At 38.5% G+C, this 21,994-nt stretch overlaps 1 protein-coding gene across 1 annotated transcript in view; it reads right to left on the bottom strand.

Annotated features, from left to right (window-relative positions):
- LOC108528675 (protein MEMO1-like) overlaps positions 1-21,994 on the bottom strand; it is a 97,516-nt gene that overhangs the window by 2,148 nt on the left and 73,374 nt on the right. The window contains exon 4 of the mRNA XM_017870611.1: positions 962-1,074. Within this exon, the coding sequence (XP_017726100.1) occupies positions 962-1,074 (113 nt within the window). The remainder of the gene's footprint in view (positions 1-961; positions 1,075-21,994) is intronic.

Below are 21,994 nucleotides of genomic sequence, written 5' to 3'. Positions count from 1 at the left end.
TTTTTGGTGACGGAGTCTCGCTCTGTCGCCCAGGCTGGAGTGCAGTGGCCGGATCTCAGCTCACTGCAAGCTCCGCTTCCCGGGCTCACGCCATTCTCCTGCCTCAGCCTCCCGAGTAGCTGGGACTACAGGCGCCTGCCACCTCACCCGGCTAGTTTTTTGTAGTTTTTAGTAGAGACAGGGTTTCACTATGTTAGCCAGGATGGTCTTGATCTCCTGACCTTGTGATCCGCCCGTCTCGGCCTCCCAAAGTGCTGGGATTACAGGCTTGAGCCACCGCGCCCGGCCAGTTTCTTATACTACTCTTTATACTGTTCTGTATTTTTAAAATTACTCCTCCCCCCCCAAAAAAAAACCTTTATAAAATCAAAAGGTTTTTACTTTATACATCTATTGTGTAAGAACTACTAAATAAAAATGTGACTCTGGACTCCTGGAAAAATATAAATCAATCTTAATTGTAGGCATGTTTAAAATAAAATATATTTATCATTTATATAGCACGTTTCTTTCAGAGTTTCATAAAGGCTCATTTTTTCCCATAAAAATCATTTACAAGAAAATAAAGATATTATCAGCATTATCTATTTACAGTGAGAAAGTGTCATTACGTAGAAGTAGATTAACACGCCCAGAATCTTTCATGAAATTGGTATGGGTACTAATTTTTTGTCTCCTGGTACACTGAGTACATGGCATTTTTCTGAATATTAATGTAACCACTACAATCTGCACACTGGCGGATCTGACAGATTTCTGTAGCTAGCTGAAAAACACTAGTTGCCTTTTAGGGATATGGAAGAGTTTCTTTTTTTGCTGTTTTATGCAGATTAGTTGTAACAAATTTTATTTCAAATATTGAGATATTACTTATGATGCTCACATTTATAAGTTTTTAAATTAACTTCCAAGTCCTATTAAAAGAACATTAGCTATTTGAAAGCTATTTCTATATACTTACTCTTTTGGTCAATACGAAGGTCATACAGGGGTGTCCTATATATATCCACACTGGAAAGTGCACATCGAGAGAGGGGCACATGATGAGAAGGCCCAAGGATGAAAATTCTCCGGCTAGGAGATACACAACAAAAAACACGGAACAATTGCACTTCTACACAAACCTTATTAAATAAAAGAGAAAAAAGCAATTCTTACAAATCACTTGTTTTCCTTCTTAATTACCAACTGTTAATGGCTGAACTGTGTTCCCCTCCAAAATTCACATGTTGAAGAACCAATCCCCAGTAGCACAGACTGTAATGCTATTTAGAGATAAGGTCTTCAAAGAGGCGATTAAGTTCAAATGAGGCCATTAGTGGGGACCTAATCCAATAAGTCTGGTGTCCTTATAGGAAAAAGAGACACCAGAAGTATGCCTGCACAGAGATATGATCATGTCAGAAGGGGCAACAAGAAGGCGGCCACCTACAACAGGCCAAGAAGAAAGGCCTCAGGAGAAACCAACCCTGACAAACTTGATATTGAACTTCAAGCTTCCAGAATTGTTAAAAAATAAATCTGTGTTGTTTAAACCACCCAATCTGTGGTATTTTATTATGACAGCCCTAGCAAACTAATACACCTAATAATGACTTGCTCCTCAGTTAAGTTCAATTCCTTATTTCTGTCTTTGTTGGATGGCCTTTAAAAGAATCATATTCAGTACTTGGAAATACCAGCTATTAAGTAATACAGTAAACCAAACCACTATGCATAAAATAATCTCTGTATGCACAATGACAAGGATACAACAGGTTTTCAGAAGCTGTATTTTATTAACTGGATTTTACACATTTAAGCTATTAAAATTTCAAAATTCTAACACATTCTAAAATAAACTTCTAAGATCCACCATGATTTTAATAAAAATACATAATAGCATAAAATTCTAAATATCTATACAAAATACCCATTATAAAAGGCATTCTGAAAAGCTATTTCCGTATTTCCTCCATGGTAGGGTGAAAAAGGCATCTTGTTGAAAAGAATTCTATATAATAAGCTTTCTCTATTCCCATTCAAATAGAAGTCATTCTCAAAAACAAAGAAACTAGATTATGTGTTATTTGCACTGTAGTCTACAGAAAAGAACTGAGCTAAAGTGTAGCTTAAATCTGTACAATCTCTTTATCTTGACATTAAGAGTAATGTTAATTTCCTCTCATTCAGTCAAATATCCAAACCTGCCCTACAATCTGAATTCCAAAACTATCAATCTTCTCTGTTCTCCAATATTCACATGAACCAACCTTCTCACATCACATAAAAACTTACAGACTCATAAAGCCAAAACTATTTGAAGAAAACATATGATATGCTATGTAGTTAGAAAAGTATTACGGATTGCTCAATTAACGAACAAAAGCTGAGAGATGAGCTAGTTCTTTTGTATCAAAAATTTGCAGGCCAGGGAATGTGTGCTTTAGCAATATATTTATTCTCATAAAATTCTATTACAGCTAAGAAAATTAACCAATTATTGGTTTATGTTACTTCACATATTGCAGGGAGGGAGGGAGGAGATAAAGCTGTGCATATTAAGTTGTTCTGCTATGAAAAAAAAAAACAAAGAAAGTTGTGGATAAGTGATTCTCAGTTTAGAGTCCCAGAACCTCCTTAAGACAGCACACACAGCAAACATGAGGGTTCATCCACAGGCCATTTCTGGTCAGAAGCAGATTATCCTTTTCTTTAAGTTCAAGGGTACCTGTATGGGTTTGTAATATAGGTAAATTACATGTTGCCAAGGTTTGGTGTACAGATTATTTGGACACCTAGGTAATAAACCTAGTATTCCATAAGTAGTTTTTTTATCCTCATCCTTCTCCCACATTCTAGCCTCAAGTAGGTCTCAGTGTCTGTTGTTCCCTTCTTTATGTCCACATGTTCTCAATATTTAGCTCCTACTTATGAGAACACACAGTATTTGATTTTCTGTTCCTGTGGGAGTTTGCTTAGGATAATGGCGTCTAGCTCCATGTTGCTGCAAAAGATATGATCTCATTCTTTTATAGAGCTGTGTAATATTACATAGTGTATATATGTACCACATTTTCTTTATCTAGTCTACCACTGATGGGCATTTATGTAGATTCCATGTCTTTACTATTGAGAACAGTGCTGCAATGAACACATGTGTGCATGTGTCTTTATGGCAGAACAATTTACATTCCTTCAGGTACATATCCAATAACGGGACTGCTGGGTCCCGAGTTACTTCTGGTTTAAGTTCTTTGAGAAATCGCCACACTGTTTTCCACAATGACTGAATGAATTTACACTACTACCAACAATGTGTAAAACATTTCTTTTCCTCCACAACCTTACCAGCATCTGTTAATTTTTGACTTATCAATAATAGCCACTCTGACTATTATCAGGTGGTATCTCATTGTGGTTTTGATTTGTATCTCTCTAGCGATTACTGATTATGAGAATTTTTTTGTATGCTTGTTGGCCACGTATGTATCTTCTTTTGAAAAGAGTCTGTTCGTGTCCTTTGCCCTCTTTTTAACTGGATTGCTTTTTGCTCATTAATTTAAGTTCCTTATAGAAGACAGAATCTTTCTACCTCTCTTCCTTCAATATGTTATTAGCACTGCTAATCCTCACTTCTTGTCACCACCTCTATCATCAATTCAAGAACCATTTCAAAAAAAAAGTCAAATCTATAGATTTCTAAATGAAGAAAACTAAAAGATAGCACTCTGGTCACCTATCTTAACAGCACATAAACAAATGACACTTTCTTTTTAATTAAAGGCTAATGTGGGCTGTAGATAATGGTAATTCAGAAATGTTTAGGTAACCTGACTAGGGCCAGGTAGTACATGAACCAAGAATCAAATAATGAGAAACGGCATTTTTCTGATTGAGGAATATATGAAAAGACAGACAGAAAGAATATTTAACATCAGAGCACTCCTGGAAAATCTAAAACACACAGTCAAAATATGAAGTGATTTTTAAAATAACAATTTAAATTCAAGGCATACATAAATTTCCTAAGTGTAATAAGGTTCTAACAATAGCCAAAAGATACACTGCTCCAGAAATAAACAACAGAGGTCTGCCAGAAGCCTAATTAACTCTTCTGATACCTGACTACTTTCCTTATTTGCCTTTTTGTCTGCCCCAATCTAGATGAAGGAAAAAGAGCCCCACCAATCTCAATTAACCAACTGTGTACTCTACAGATTCTTTCTGGTTTGGTAGAAAACTCGCCAATAGCCAAGTGAAGTTCCATATTTGATTAAAAGAAGTAATAAGAAAAAAAATGTGTAAGTCTCCTCAATATAAAACCCTTAAAAGCAATATATCCAAAACAAAACCAGAAAAGCCAAATGTCATTGAAAGGAAAGTAAAATGGGGCATTTAAACCAGTAGTAATCTCAAAATGGGTCTCTTTGTTAGCTAAATGCTAACAAAAGAAAATGAATAGTGTACATTGAAGTTCATGCATTTTCTTTGTTACAATGCTAGATCCATAAACACCAAGGCCACAGGAATATTTTGAAGAGAAATAAATAATAGAGGCATTAGAAGCAATGCCACTTTCTCTCCCTTTATTTGACTGTAAGGTGCTTTGTCTTTAAAGACGTAACTTTTCAATATTAGCACATCGTCATTGTTGATACACAGGTTTAAAAAAAAGCCTTTAATATGAAAAAATTGGGGGAGAAGGGCAAGATCAGTAGGCATTCTCTTAGAAATAAATGCACTTCATATATAATAGCTATAATAAAGAATTCACATTTGTGGAGTTGCAACGATGAATGTAGTCTGTGCACCCAGGTATAAGCTGCCTGAGTGTGTACCCTCATGACTGTTTATTCAGCTACTTAGTCCAAATAATGAACATAAGTAATTTTGTAAAGGTGTTTCACAGGAAGTGAAGACATTTTAACCAAAGAAAAAAATGTCATTTGGCCCCAAAAAGCATTTCTTTTGCTCTCTTTTCTGTCCTGCAAGGCTTTCTGAAAATATGTATCAAAATCAAGTTACTACTACCTAAGTACATCCTGAATTCTGAGATTTTAGAGTTTTAATAATAGTCAACTACCAATATGGAAAAGAACTAAAATGTATGATTTTTTAAATTCCTTAAACAGTCAAAGTCATTTTCTGGAAACATAGATCATATCACTTCCCTTGCTTAAAGACTTTCATGGCATTTCATGGTCACAGGATAAAATCTAGAATCCTTACAACGGGCTCTGCACTCTCAAATGCACTAGCAAATTAGCTATTACTCTTGCCCACCTTGATCATAATACTTTATGTATACTGGTCTTCTTGCAGTTCCTTGATAACACCAACAACTTTGCCTACTTCAAACTTTTTAAATCCATGTTTTGTTCCCCTTTTTAAGCTTGGCTAGCCTGGCTTAAAAAACGTGTTCCTCGGTCGGGTGCGGTGGCTCACGCCTGAAATCCCAACACTTTGGGAGGCCAAGGCAAGCGGATCACGAGGTCAGGAGATCGAGACCATCCTGGCTAACACGCTGAAACCCCATCTCTACTAAAAATACAAAAAATTAGCCAGGCATGGTCCCAGCTACTCAGGAGGCTGAGGCAGGAGAATCGTTTGAACCTGGGAGGCGGAGGTTACAGTGAGCCGAGATTGCGCCACTGCACTCCAGCCTGGGCGACAGAGCGAGACTCCGTCTCAAAAATAAATAAATAAATAAATAAATAAATAAATAAATAAATAATCTGTTCCTCGGAGATACCTTCCCCAATACCTTTCCCACAATTTAAATCAAGTCACCCTCCTAAGATCTATAACAATAGTTCTCAAACTGCGAACTCTGGATTCCCGGTATTCCTCAAGACCCTATGCAGCAGTCCATAAAATTAAAACTATTTTCATAAGAATGCAAGGAAGTTATTTACTTTTTTCATCTGCAATTACGGTGCAAAGGTGAGGGGAGCATAAAACCACTGGCCCATTAGAACAAAGATCAGAGTAGTATAATCAATATGTACTAGTAGTCTTATTTTTTAACCTTACTCACACTAAGTTTAAAAGGGAGGGAGTTCCTAATTTCATTAAATCCTGACTCTTGAGTAGGTATATTTTTAATAGTCTATGACAAAATGCATTCAATCTGTGGTGATAAAACATTTCTGCTGCATATGGAAGTATGTCTCAGGAAAAAGCAGTCGTGTAGTTGTGAGCTGTAAGCCGAACCAGACATTTTCCTCATGGAAAAAAATTTTTACTTCAAAAGATGACTGTAGATAAATTATGGCTATTCCAGTTTAGGTAGCTGGCAGAAGATTTCTCCAAAGTGAATGGAAGTCAGGCACAGTGGTTCATGCCTGTAATCTCAGCACCTTGGGAGGCTGAGGTGAAAGGATAGCTTGAGGCCAGGAGTTCAAGACCAGCCTGAGCAACATAGTGAGACCACATCTCTACAAAAACAATTTTTTAAAAAACAGCCAAGCATGCTGGCACAGGTCTGCAGTCCTAGCTACTCAGAAGGCTGGAACAGGAGGATCACTTGAGCCTGGGAATTCAAAGCTGCGTGAGCTATGATCATGCCACTGACTCCAGCCTGGGTAACAAAGCAAAATCCTATCTCAAAAGGGGGAAAAAAAAAACAAAACAGAATCTAGTACTTTAAAGAAAATAATATATTTGTTGTCAATGATGAAATTGAGGTTTTCAAGTGAAAATCAGACTTTCATAAAACTTTTATCACTGTAAGCTTGATAGCCTCCAAAGAATTAATGATTTTGTCTGATAAAATACATGGTGACATTAAGAAATGTGATTTTTTTGCCAGGTGCAGTGGCTCACGCATGTAATCCCAGTAATTTGGGAGGCCGAGGCAGGTGGATCACCTGAGGTCAGCAGTTTGAGACCAGCCTGGCCAACATGGTGAAACCCTGTCTCTATTAAAAATACAAAAATTAGCAGGGCGTGGTGGTGCATGCCTATAATCCCAGCTACTCGGGAGGCTGAGGCAGGAGAATCCCTTGAACCCAGGAGGTGGAGGTTGCAGTGAGCTGAGATTGTGCCACTGCACTCCAGCTGGGCGACAAGAGCGAAACTCTGTCTCAAAAAAAGAAAAACAAACAAAACAAAACAAACAAAAAGAAATGTGATTTTTTAGTATCATATAATGAAATACCAGCATTGAAAATATCTGCATAACACAATAAAAATTTCCCCAATGTTCCACACATTACAAAATGATGCAAGGGTAAAAGATCCATTCAAACTGTAAAATAGACAATGAATTTATAAAAAGTACAAAAATTCAGCTAGGCATGGTGGCTCACATCTGTAATCCCAGCACTCTGGGAGGCCGAGGCAAGTGGATCACGAGGTCAAGAGATCGAGTCATCCTGGCCAACATGGTGAAACCTTAAAAATTCAAAAATTAGCTGGGCATGGTGGCGCGCGTCCGCAGTCCCAGCTACTTGGGAGACTGAGGCAGGAGAATCACTTGAATCCGGGAGGTGGAGGTTGCAGTGAGCTGAGATAGTGCCACTGCACTCCAGCCTGGTGACAGACCAAGACTTCGTCTCAAAAAAAAAAAAAAAGGACAAAAATTCATTGATAGGAACTTCAGATTTCGCATTATAACTAACCTTTAAGAGACTACCATTTGTTGAGTTTTGGTGTAGTATTAAAGAAAAATATCCACAATTATCTGAAAAGGTAATTACACTACACCTCTTCCTTTTCTAACTACATATCTGTGTGAGGTTAGATTTTCTTCATATACCTCAACCAAAACAAATGATCACAACAGGATGAATGCATAACCAGATATGAGAACATAGTTATCTTCTTCTATTAAGCCAAACATTAAAAGGAGATTTAATAACTAGTAAAAATATGACATTTTTACATTTTGTAAAAAAAAAAAAAAAGGAAAGCAATGCCACTTTTCCCACTATCTTCTATTAGAAAATGTACTTCTCATTTTAAAATGTTTTATTAACCTCTAATTTGTTTATTTTAAATAATTTTAAAGTGTCTCATTTTAATTTTGAATGCATTCAACAAAGGTAGATGTGGTCTACATTTGGTGTCCTTAATAAGTTAGAAGTAGACAGGGTTCCTGAAACCAAGAAGTTTGAGAACCACTGTATTTCACTTTCAGCTTTTAAATTAAATTTTTAGTTTTTAATAAGATATCTATATTCATTATCATATGCTTAATATCTATCTCACCTACCAATTTATCAGCACAGAGCTAAAACCATGTCTGTTTTATTAATCGCTGTGTCTCTAGCACTACCACAATATCTGGATCATAGCAGTCACTTAATAAACTTTTAAAATAAATATGCTTTAATTTATTCATGCATTTCTCTTGGAAAGCAACACCTGAAAACCTTTGCTACTAATTCTTTATGAAATAGGGAAGTTTGTTTGTAAACAATCTTCGTTATGACCTCAAAAGCTGCCTCTCACACTCCCCATTAAGTTATCAGCCCTAACAGTTACTGTGAAAAGAAAAACCTTGGCCAGGCACAGTGGCTCATGCCTGTAATCCCAACACTTTGGGAGGCCAAGGCAGGCAGATCACTTGTGGTCAGGTGTTCGAGACCAGCCTAGCCAACATGGTAAAACCTTGTCTCTACTAAAAATAAAAAAATTATCCAGGCCTGCCTGGTGGCAGATGCTCGTAATTACAGCTACTTGGGAGCCTGAGGCAGGAGAATCACTTGAACTCAGGAGGTGGAGGTTGCAGTGAGCCAAGATTGCACCACTGCACTCCAGCCTGAGTGACAAAGAGAGACTCCATCTCAAAAGAAAAAGAAGAAGAAGAAGAAGAAAAAAAAGAACGAAAAATGTTATTAGGCCCTGACCAGTCATATTATAAATCAAAGAACCATTCTGTCAGTTTAAGAATCATTAGTCCCCTCAACTTGTAATCATTTTTGCACAAATGCTTTTAAATTTTATATTTTTCACCATTAAAATAATATATCCATTTCTCATATAAGAAAACATATGCAAACTATTAGCATCCATTACAATAATTTATTTAACCTTATATAGTACATTCTCTTTTTTTCCCAGTTTTACACAATTTTATACCCTGCTTTTTTTATTTAGTCAATGCACTATCAGAAACTTAAGACTCTTTAAAAAACAATGCTGCTGTAGAAAACGTAACACATTTAACTTTTTCCATTTTGGGACTTATTAGGATAGAGCTTGCGAACGTGAATTTCTAAGCCAGTAATTATATACATTTTTATGACTCTTAATATATATTATCAAATTGCTTTCCTAAAGCGTTAACCTGATATAGTCCATTGAAATGCATTTTTTTAAATAAAAAAACTAATTTTGCCATAATCTAGCCATTTCTGGATTATAGGAATTACACAACTGTATTTTTTTTTTTTGAGGCAGAGTCTCGCTCTGTCGCCCAGGCTGGAGTGCAGTGGCGCGATCTTGGCTCACTGCAAGCTCCGCCTCCCGGGTTCATGCCATTCTCCTGCCTCAGCCTCCAGAGTAGCTGGGACTACAGGTGCCCGCCACCACACCCGGCTAATTGTTTGTATTTTTTAGTAGAGATGGGGTTTCACCGTGTTAGCCAGGATGGTCTCGATCTCCTGACCTCGTGATGCGCCCACCTCGGCCTCCCAAAGTGCTGGGATTACAAGCATGAGCCACCGCGCCCGGCTGTATTGTTCTTCAAACTGTTTATTTAAATTGGCACTTCACTACTGTTTTTATTTCTATTTTTTTAGAAAATAAAACATTTCCATTTTATTAATTACATTTACTTCTTGTAATTTCAGTTCATATTCTTATTATGATGAGTTAGCCTCTAAGTACTAAGAATTTTATGATTTTTTGATATTATCCTTTGTCATTTTTTTGCAAGTATTTTTCCCATTCTGTTCATCACTTCCACTGGTTACATTATGACTTATTTTTTCATGTAATTTAATTACAATTTATCATGTTTTATACTCTTCCCAACAATGTCTCATAAACATTAAGACATATTGTGTTCCAAATTAGCTGTGGCTTGAAATGCCTCTCCAGATATGTTAATACCCTTACCTAACTAGTATTTACTTTGATGGATGATGTTAGCAGAGGTTCTAAACCAATTTCTTTTACCAAGCTGCTAGTCAGCATTCTAACATCAATTTTGGAAAAATTGCTACCTGTTATTTGTAATGCCTTTTAAAATCATATTTGTATCCCCTACCCACTTTTAAATTCTGGAAAGTGACATAGTATCATTTACATTTTCAAAAGATGATCCTGGCTGATAAATAGAATGCAAATGGATTAATGTGGAAGTTAAGAACAGAAAGTGGTAGTATAGAATTTAACCTTTCTCATAAAGATGTTCTTTCTCTACTTTCTCAAAGCACTCTAAAGACATTATAATTCCCAGAGAGTGCCTCTTTCAAGAGAAATCAACTGTGACTGTCAATTATTAATTTTACACTTAGACCTTAAAATTTATTCATTCAGAATTCAATTATTATATATTAATTACAAAAAATAATTTGATCTGGCTGGGCACAGTGGCTCATGCCTGTAATCCCAGCACTTTGGGAAGCCGAGGCCTGACTGCAGATCACCTGCAGTCAGGAGTTCGAAACCAGCCTGGCCAATATGGCGAAAGCCTGTCTCCACTAAAAATACAAAAAATTAACTCGGTATGGTGGCGTGCACCTGTAGTCCCAGTTACTTGGGAGGATGAGGCAGGAGAACTGACTGAACCTGGGGGCAGAAGTTGCAGTGAGCCAAGATTGCACCACTGCACTCCAGTGTGGGTGACAGAAGCAGACTGTCTCAAAAATAATTAATTAAAATAAAATAATTTGATCACATCAGTCATCATTTGCCTCTATTTCTACTCATCTTCTTTATCTTCCTCTTCTTAGTCCTTGGCGCTCTTCCATTTTTTCCTCTTTCCTTTTGCCTTCTTTCTCACTTTCCGTTAACTTATTGAACACATACTTCCCACTTCTACGAACATAAACTCTATACCCCTCTACAAACTCCTAAACCTAATTTAACTCTGGGGTGTCCCACCAGCACATGAGTTTTATCAACAAAACTTTTGCCAAATAGAGGAAGGTTTCAAAAAGAAAAGGCTGTTATATAAACTAACTTTTATTATAGCTGCCTTATAGGACAAGTCAATGAAAGAGCTTATAAAGAAATCTTTTTCTTTTTTTTTTTTTTTTTTGAATGGGTCTTGCTCTGTTGCATAGCTGGAGTGTGGTGGCGTGATCTTGGCTCACTGCAAGCCTCCTCTCCCCGGGATTCAGCATTCCGGCTGCCTTAGCCTCCCAGTAGCTGGGACTACGCGTCGTGGTGCCACACATGCCCAGCCGAGTTTTTCATTTTTATTTTTATGTTTTTTTGTAGTTTCGACGTAGAGACAGGGGTTTCACCAATATTGGCCAGGCTGGTCTCGAACTCCTGACCTCAGTAATCTGCCCGCCTGGGCTCCCAAGTTGCTGGATTAGCAGGTGTGAGCCACCAGGTCTGGATAACCACGCTTTCAATTTAACTCTGATTGTGCTCTTATTCATGAGAATTACTTAAGAGTTATCTATTAGCAACATGTATCAGGGATAAATCTGTGAACAATGCTCCGTCAAAACATCAGTACAGAATGAGACAGGGCTAGGCCAAACCTCACCACTTTATAAATATTACATTCGCTTTCTTTTTTAGGTAAAGCTTGCAAAAGTATGTTTCATGAATTATAGCATAAAATGTACAGGCAATGCTACATAAAATTTGAAAGAACAGCTATTTGTGTTTAAAAAACTTTGAGTGAACTGCTCACCAGGCAAGTGGGACTGTGCCCATGAACTTTTCTTTTTAAATCATGGCTGGCTATGGAGCTATTTCTTTTGAACACTATACTGGACATCTCTACTAATTCGCCTAAACATCAGTGTTGGTGGACAGAACTAAGATGATCACTTTACCTATTACGACATATAGCTTTATACATCTGGCAACGTAGGCGGATGATTGGTTCATAGCTAGTAAAGTTACTGTGTAGATACAATGGTGACCTATTCCAACAAAACCTCGCTTGTAGTTCACAAGTTTCCGTTATCGAGGTAGTAATACTATTGCAAAGGAGTCACCCTCTCAAGTTCACCAGGATGTTTTTTTGTTTTTTAAGCTAATTTCAGAGCTGTCATTGAATTATTAAGAGTTAAGTATGGCTCAGACATCCTATTAACATTCACTGTCATATTCTAAAATATTCAAATACCTTATCCTGTCAACCGACAATTATCCCTTTCAGTCACCGGCCGGCGACAATTTTAACAGTCAATAACAGAATTTTTAATTACGCACTGATTAAACAGATCAGAGGCTTTGTATTGTTGTCTTAAGATGCTCATCTCTGGTTTTTCTTCTTTTTTTTTTTTTTCTGAGACGGATCCTCGCTCTGCTCGCCCCAGCGCGCTGGAGTGCAGTGGCGATGCGTGCGCGCGACTGCAAGCTCGCATCCCCGGGTTTTCAGCCATTCTCGCTGCCGTCAAGCCTCCCAAGCTACTGGGCTACAGGCCGCCGCCCGCGTCGCCCGGCTCGTGTCTTTTGTATTTTTTAGGTAGACGACGGGGTTTCACCGTGTAGCCCAGGGATGGTCTCGATCTCTGACCTTGTGATCCGTGATCCCGCCTGCCCCTCGGCTCGCCAAAGTGCTGGGATGTACGGCTTGAGCCACGCGGCGCCGCCATCCTCTGGGTTTTGTCAAAGAAATATTTAAACAATATATATATTTAACCTTTCATAACTAACATTTTACATCCCAATGGAGAAGGTAAAAACCAGATGTTCAAACCACAACGAAAAGTATGAAGTTTTCGGTACCTATATACAAGGTATCAGCGTAACGCATTCCGTCAGAAGCTCCAAGATCCTCCTCGAAGATCTGCACTGCAGCATACTACCATCAAGTAAGTACAGCAATTAACTCTCATCCACAAACGCAATCGATTCTGCACGATTCTCCACTTAACGAAACTACTTCGCTGCTTTTCGAGCGTAATAGAGCGCGATCCACCGTTGGCTGGTTGATCGAGCCATCGCGGCGGCCGAACACGACCCGCCACAGTCCGTTATACATCCGCTCGGCTGGGCCGCAACACCGCCACACATCTGTCTTCTACAGACTCTGAATCACTCACGCGACCTTCCACCACAGTCCACGATACTTCTAGCGCAGACCGCGCACACAAAGCCGCCTTTGAAATTACCTACCAACTCCGTATGCCGCTCACACACAACAGAATTGGAGCCGTACGGTTAACATCACAACAACCTGTTAAGTCTCTGTAATCGATGCGACTCTTCTAGCAAGAATTACAGCGCCCCCCTGTGATCTGACAGTACTGTGTCTCGTTACTCGTGGTTCTCCCGCACTCTCTCAACACACTTTAAAGTCACTGTTGTACCGCTTCTGTTTCTTTTTCTTTTCTTCTTTCTGTCTGCACGACAACATTCTCGCAGCGTTCACCGCGTCTTACTTGACAGTTGCTATGTACCACATTACATCTGAGGTTTGGGGTTTTGGCTTTGCTTTTTCTCTTCTTTGTGCGGCCACGGCGTCTCACGGGGGCGGCGCCTCGGGCGTCACCGGGGGGCAGGCTGCGGCATGCGTCGGGCTGCCGCGCCCTGGCTCCTGCGCAGGTCGCCACAGCGCCTCCACGCTGCGAAGGCGGGCGGTCCCCGTCGCCCGTACGCGCGGCCGGCGGGGGACCGTTCCGCTTCCCTGAGTATGAGATCCTCGACGGCGGCCACGGAGTGCGCACTACAGTGACGCTAGGCGCCGCGCCGCTGCGCGCGCCGGCGCGCGCTCGCTCGCGCGCGCGCGCGGTCTCTCTCGTCGTCTCTCGTCTGCGACCGACCGCTGAGTCTCTCAACAGTGTTGCCCCGCGCGGCGCCGCCCTGCGTCTTCGCCTCCTGGCGGTCACGTGATCCTCCCTGCTTGGCTCCCAAAGTACTCGCATTACGCCGCGAGCACTAAGCGACTCGGCGTGACCCGCTCACTATTGAGCGGGCTTTGTGCTACATACTCCTCTTCAGTAGCATGTAGCAGACTATGTCCCGAACAATGATAACCCAACAGGAGAGTCAACTCAGCAAAACAATACCCTACACTATTATACAACTCACTTCCTGTCTGTGTCTTTAGAGATAAGTAACAGAAAATTATTCTTATTTTCTCTCTCTATTCTTCCCTTCATCCTCTGGTTCCAATTCAGTCAATTCTTGTTATCACCGTACAGAAGTGACTGGTTTCCTGTCTGCAAAGGTATATGAAGAAAATAGAGATATATTCACACAATGAAATACTCTTCAAGCAATACAAAGAAGTGAACTACTGACAGCTGCCCAATAATTACTACTTTTTTTAAGGGGTAAGAACAACATACGCTGACGGAAGCAAGTCAAACAAAAATAGTTTATTCTGTATGATTTCATTTAAATAAAATCGTACGGAAACTAGGCCAGGCATGGTGGCGCATGCCTGTAGTCCCAGGCCTACTCAAGCGGGCTGAGGCAGGAGCATTGCTTTGAAGCAAGTTCATATTAGTCAAGCGAGCTAGTGTTCGCACGCCATCGCACGCCTGGATGACACGAGTGAGATACCAACCTCTTAGAAAAAAACAAAAAAAGGCGGCCCGGTGGCTCAAGCCTGTAATCAGCACCTTGGAAGGCCGAGGCAGGGGCGGATCACGATCACAGGTCAAGGAGATCGAGAACATGCCTGCTAACACGGTGGGAAACCGTCTCTGACTAAAAATACAAAACTAGCGGCGCGAGGTGGCAGGCGCTGTAGTCCCAGCTACGTGCGGCGAGGGGCTGAGGGCGGCAGAATGGCATGACATCCGGAGGCGGAGGCTTGCGTGAGCCTGAGATCTGGCCAGTGCCACTCAGCTTGTGACCGAGCGAGACTCTGCTCTCAAAATATATAGTATAGTACTCCTTTTATATATACTATACAAGATAGATATACGTAAGATATCTTATATACCTATAGCAGATATACTCAAGTAGTATAAAGCTAATATAAAATATATATAATATATATAAGAAATTTGCTCAAGTTTACATAGATAGCCAGTGACCAAGTAAGGACTTAAGCCAGGACTGCCTGGCTCTAGAATACATACTGTTACCCACTATAAGAGATCTTTACATGTTTGAAGGAAGAAAGGAAGGAGTCTGTGGCATAGGAAAAGCAATAAGCCTGAAAACAAGAATTCTTACAGAGCCATATACCCTATAAAACTACAAGAAAGGATGAAACTTTTGAAAACACCATCAGCTAAGGTAAATACATGATTAACAATGCAATTCAGATTTCATGGTTTCTCCATTCAGAAGCTGAAGACTTCCAAGTCTGCTTGAAGTAAAGACAAAACAGTTACAGGGAGAGAAGGAGAGTCTTAACTTGAAAAGGTCTTAACTTCGAGGCTACACTGCAGAGTATTGAAAAAAGAAAAATCTTTCAGTGCACTGTGCCTCTTTACCCCACCACAAAGAACTCTACTTCATCAAAGGAGGAAGAAGATAATAATCAAAAAAGATAATTTCTTGTACTTTCCTTTATCCTTGCCCAGAAACATTGTAATGAAGAAATTCAGAATAATAACCATCAAATCTCACTACAGATGCTGTTTTCCTACCCCTTCTCTTGCTAACAGAATCTACGATTCTACACGTATGTGGAAACGTTTTATCAAGAAACCATTCACAATAAAGGAGGCTTCACTAAAGAAATGGCTAAAGTTTTTTCTTTTGTGCATAACAGCCAGAACAATGAAAATTTAAGCTCTACAGATATTCTAATATGCACTGTAAAAGTGTGTCCCACTTAGTTTTATTTTATTTTATTTTTATTTGATTTTATTTTTCAGACAGTCTCACTCTGTCACCCAGGCTGGAGTGCAGTGGCCCGATCTCAGCTCACTGCGACCTCCGCCTCCCGAGTTCAAGCTATTCTCCTGCCTCAGCCTCCCCAGTAGCTGGGACTACAGGCGTCCGCCACCACGCCCGGCTAATTTTTCTTGATGGGGTTTCACCATATTTGCCAGGCTAGTCTCGAACTCCTGACCTTGTGATCCGCCCACCTTGGCCTCCCAAAGTGCTGGGATTACAGGCGTGAGCCACCACATCTGGCCTATCTCACTTAGTCTTTTAAAAGCTCTTAAAGTCCTTCATGCAAAAAGTCATCCCCAACCAGCTTTTCCAAGTCACTGTTTCTCAACCTATCATATCATGAAGGCAAACACAAAATTATGCTTAATACCTACAACATTTTATTAGGCTAAAACCTTGCCTCTAAAAAGTGATCCTTCTTTTAATGCTTTTGCTTCTCCCTTTGCTCCTACACAGCAGACCCTTTACATCAGCAAGACCAGTTCCTGACACCAGAATTTCTGTTTTTCCCTGTGGAGCTGCAATCAAGTGAGGATGCAAAGGCCATTCATTGCTCATGAACATTTACTGGTTAAGTGACGGTTTCCCACACAGCAACCTTGCAGTGTGGTTATAATTCAAATTCTTACCATAGAAAAATGAACAATTACTACAGGACATAGATTTTCACTTGTTCATTCTGAGACTTTCAAGGTCACAGGTGAATAGTATAAATTGTCAATGCCAAGAGTCTACCACACATCCTATGTAAGGCTTTTCATCAAAGAGGATACAGGGAATAATAAAGGAATACTTAACTAGGATTCAACAAGGTCAGGTCCAATAGTCCTAGTTCTACTTAATAGTAGCAAAATGCAAAATAAAAAGATTGAACTAGATGAAATGAGAAGACTGAACCAGACGAAATGGGAAGATCTCCTCCAACAATAAGAAAAGTCACAAGATCTACTTAAGCTAAGGTAAGATCTAAAAAGCCAGAAACTAAATTAGAAAACTTCTCTGAACAGATGGGATCAACTTGATTGACAACTGGCCCTATATAATTCGCAAATGCAGCAGCTTCCACATTGCCTCTCTCAAATTTATTTTGCTGTACCTAGTCTTTTATTCTTTTATTTTGTAGGCATTGCTCAATGGCCTTCAAGATTCCTGTTTTGATAAAAAATATCTAAGTAGATAATTATGCCCAAAAAAAGTCCAAGTTACATAGTTATTATTCAGAATATTTTCTTTTTACATAATAGAATCTCATAAATATTAAATAGTCTGAGCTAAGGAGAGTTATTAAAGTTATTGAAGTCAAATAAGAATAACCATAATGTTGTGTATCTAGATATTTTTTATACTGTCATATAGGATTTGAGACTTTGGCATGAATATCCTATGGCTTAGTACTAACAATAATTAGAGACAAATAAGCTGTGCATCCTCAGTAACTTGAAGAACTAAATAATGTACGAAGATTCATTGTCTCATGATATCCAGTGGCAGAGCACTGTATAAGTATGCTTCACTATATACAAACTGGTCTTCTATATACATGCTTTTAAGCATTTACATTTTTTAAACTAATTTTATATTAAAAGTAATACATGCACACAGCAAAAAAGTCAAACAATAAAGGGTACACAATGAAAAGTGAAAGTATCCTTTCTTCCACTCTACTACTACTAGGTTAACTAATATCAAGTCAAACTCTTTCTAGGTTAACTAATATCAAGTATTTTAAATGTATAAGGGTGGCTTCAATATTCAAAGTACCTGTTTTATAGTAAAAAAAAAAAAAATTCATCATGTTAACCAATTATTTGATTATTTTTTATATTCAGTAAGTTTCTTAAGTGATGCATATCTGTACAACTTCATTCTAGGGGTTGCTGACATATTTCTGCATACTGCAAGACAAGCAAGAAGATTGGTTTGAAGATATCTGGACGTCATGTAGAAAGGCTTTTCAGACTTTTAGCTCGAGATCATTTCAACACATATCCCTGGGACACATACTGTCTCCTACACATCAAGGTAAGGTAGTTCTGACAACCACAGTACATTTCTAATCAAATTAATTTCTTTTAAATCCTCCAAATGTGCCTGCCTTATGTCACATAGATTAGAATTCATTAAGACAGAACAACAGTTCTGTCAATATTTATTCTTTAATGATATTTATTCTATTTAATCTATATCAATATAAAATGAACAATATTTTAAGCACTTTCAAAACTTGCCATTTTCACACAGCCTAATTAGTTACAACTATATCCAGGTTGTGAGTTTATTTAAGGTTTCCATGATATGATTCATGCCTATAAAGATTTTAAAAAACTAAGAAAACCAAGTACTAGAGAGCTAACATTTATAAAACTTAAAGTAAGTTTTGATTAATGTGATTTTCTAATTACTATATAGCATAAGACCCTTTCATGCCATACAACAATAATTTCTTATCTTTTTTTTTTTTTTTTTTTGAGACAGGGTCTCACTCCCATCACCCAGGCTGGAGTGCAGTGGTGCGATCTCAGCTCAGTGCAGCCCCAATCTCACGGGCTCAAGCAATCCTCCCATCTCAGCTTCTGGAGTAGCTGGGGCTGCAGGCACATGCCACCACACCCAGCTAATTTTTGTATTTTTTGTAGAGGGGGTTTCGCCATGTTGCCCAGGCTAGTCTCAAACTCCTGAGCTCAAGCGATCTTCCCACCTCAGGCTCCCAAAGTGTTGGGATTACAAACATGAGCCACTGCACCCAGTAACAATGAAATATTTATTTTCTACCTCAAAAAAAAGGTAACCTTGGAAAGGAAAATAGTTACTTCTGGAAACCACATAAGATAAAACTTGGCTATACTTAAAGTCTTCCTATGTTAACAAAATAGAAATTGCCTATGAATGCACATTTATATACGTTTACATTTATATATGTTTTTATATGTTTATATGTTTATTATAACATTTATTATACATTATATACAAAGTCAGTATGTAACAGAAACACACCAAAGCCAAAACTATTTTCAAATATCCATTTTAAAATCTGGGGTAACTTGGAAATCAACATATTTGTAATTTAGGCTAAAACATTCCATTTCCCAGGTCACTCCCAATGATTCCAATTTAAAATTAATTACAAGAAGGAAACAAGTCTGGCAACTTTTATATGAAGACTAACCTCAACTTAATTATATGTTGATTCAACTCAGCTCCCAAATTTAGAACAAGTTTTAACTGGAAAGGTAGCATACCATAATAGTCAAATACCAGCAAATTGATGAAATGAGAATAAAATGTCTCTTGTGAGTTATTATAAAGAAATTATTATTAATCCATTGTTTCTCACCTAATTAAGGATCTCACTTAGGTAAATGTCCCCTCTTATCCCTGCATCAATTTTTCTTCCCCTACTGACTCACTTCATATACAAACACTTTAAAATCTCACAAATGAAATAGAAATCCTCCTTACCATAGAGATATTATCCTATTTCTCTGTTTTACAGCAAAATTCCTCAAAAAACTATCTATACTTACGTCTTCATCGCCCTCACCTCTCATTCTTTCCTGAACCTACTCCAATAACACTTTCATTTTCCACCACCCAAGAAAAGAAACTTTTCTTCTTAAGGTCACCAGTAATTTCCACATTGCCAAATCCAATTATCAATCCCCATCCTCACTGGCAGCATTTGATACAGCTGATCACTTTTTCCTCCCACACACATAAAAAGGTGGCTGGTCCAAGGGCCTAGTCCTTGAAACTCTTCTCCTGTTTATCTTTATTTTATTCCCTAGGCAACCATACCCTCTGTGATGATATATACTAATAAAGCCCTTATTTCTATCTCAAGTCTGGTGCCTCTTTGTACTCTAGATTCATATAGCCAGCTGTCCATTCTAAATCTCCATTTGGACATCTAATAAGCACCTCAACACTAACAAGATCAAAACCAAAAACCTAGATTCTATATGAACACTTCAGAATCTACTCCATACTTTCACTTGTCTTCCTCTCATCAATAAAAAGGTAATTCCATCCTTCTAGGGACAAAATTTAAGAATCATTCAGTCATGATATTTTCAACCATGTCTTTAAAAATATATTTAAACACAGGGTATCTCACTGTCGCCCAAGCGGGAGTACAGTGGTACAAACAGACCATAGCTCACTGTAGCCTCAAACTCCTGGGCTCAAGGGATCCTCCTGCCTCAATCTACCAGGTGGCTAGGACTACAGTTGCATCCCACCACACCCAGCTAATTTTTGTAGAGATGGAGTCTTGCTTTGTTGCGCAGGCTGATCTCAAACTCCTGGCCTCAAGCAATCCTCCTGCTTAGGCCTCCCAAAGTGTTGGGATTACAGGCGTGAGCCACTGTCCCTAACCAAGTGTCATTCTTGACTCTTCTTCTATCTTGTTGGTCCAACCTTTAAAACATATCCAGAATACACTACTTCTCATCATCTCTGCCTCAATTCCGCAGTCCAAGCCACTGTGTCATCTCTTTTCTGTAATTTTAATTGTAAAATAAGCTTCCTAAACTGGACTCCCTGTTCCCACACACTATAATATCTATACAGCAACAAGAGTAATCCTTTTCAAACCTAAGTCAGATCATGTCATTCTACTGCTCAAAACTTGTCATGACTTGCCATATCACTAGAACAAAAACCAAAGTCCTTATGACTACAAAACCTCTTCATGATCTAGCCCTCTGCTGCCTATCTCATCTACCAGTCTTCCCCTTGTACTGCCACTCCAGCTGCACAGGCCTCCTTGCTTCTCCTCAAACACACTAAGCATACTCTCGCCCCAGAGCCTTTGTGCTCGCTGTTCCTCAACCTGAAACCCTCTTCCCCCAGGTATCTGCACAGCTTGCTGTCTCACATCATTCAGACTGAAATGTTGCCTTACCAGGGAGTCCTATTCTTACTAATCCTATATAAAACAGTAACTCCCTACCCATACTGTCACTCTCAATCCTCTATCTGCTTTATTTTTCTTCTTAGCACCCATCAGCACCTGACACAGAATATAATTATTTGTTTGCTGCCTGTCTTCCATAGTACCAAAATGCTAGTACCACAAGAGTAGCAATTTTGATTTACTCAAAAAGCAGCACAAAGAAGAGCACTTAGCCTTTAGCCTGGTATGTAAATGACTAAATAAATAGTAGTAAGTCATTTGCTATAAGTTTTATAAAGATTAGTTCATTTAATCTTGTGTTAAAAGCGTTAAGGAAATACTATTATTATTCCACCTTTACCAGTGAGGAGCTGAAGTCCCAACGGATAAAAAAGGTGCATGTCACATAGTTTGGAAGTAGGAGTCAGGCTCCTGCACCCACTAAATGAGATCAAATTAGATATACAAATAAGGCATTTAACAAAATATTTGGTATACAAAATGCCTACCATTAATAGTAGGCTATTTATGCGTATTTACTATTTACTCATTTAATTCTGATATTGATTAAAAATGGCTATTACATATTGTCATCACTATTTACTATTTATCAGGGCACGCACCTTAACCCAATAGAAGTCACAAACAACACGCTATGAGATAAATGGCGCAGAGTAAACCTTCACTCTTCTCAGAAAAAATGTTACCATGTGTTTCAAACAGTATGTTGTGAAGGTTAGCTCTGGAAACCAAATCAAAATTAGCTGAATTCATATCATACACAGACACACATCATTAACTGTGTATGTGCTAGCTTGCAGTTCTAAAAAGCAAACTCTAAAATCCAAAGACAAAACAATCAGATTTTCTCAATTAAAAAAAGATACAATCTACCCCTCCTCAAAAATTAAGTTGCTATTCCATGTTGCACCATACTATGTTTAATATATCTTTTCATTATAAATTAAAATCATCGGGATTAAATTAGATATCTTTAATATTTAAAATAGAACTTATTCATTTACAGCAATGACTACCGAAATTGGCAAGTTTACCTAATGCAAAACACTCTTTTCTTTAAAAGTCAGTTTTATTATCAAAAATACATTTTGAAATTACTGCATCTGAGGAACTAAAGTAGCCAATTCTTTTTTTTTTTTTTTTTTTTTTTTTTTT

This window comes from Rhinopithecus bieti, unplaced genomic scaffold, assembly GCF_001698545.2.
Source record: "Rhinopithecus bieti isolate Rb0 unplaced genomic scaffold, ASM169854v2 scaffold_5341, whole genome shotgun sequence".
In the NCBI taxonomy this organism is placed as follows: Eukaryota; Metazoa; Chordata; class Mammalia; order Primates; family Cercopithecidae; genus Rhinopithecus; species Rhinopithecus bieti.
This window is presented reverse-complemented; position numbering and strand designations above follow the sequence as displayed.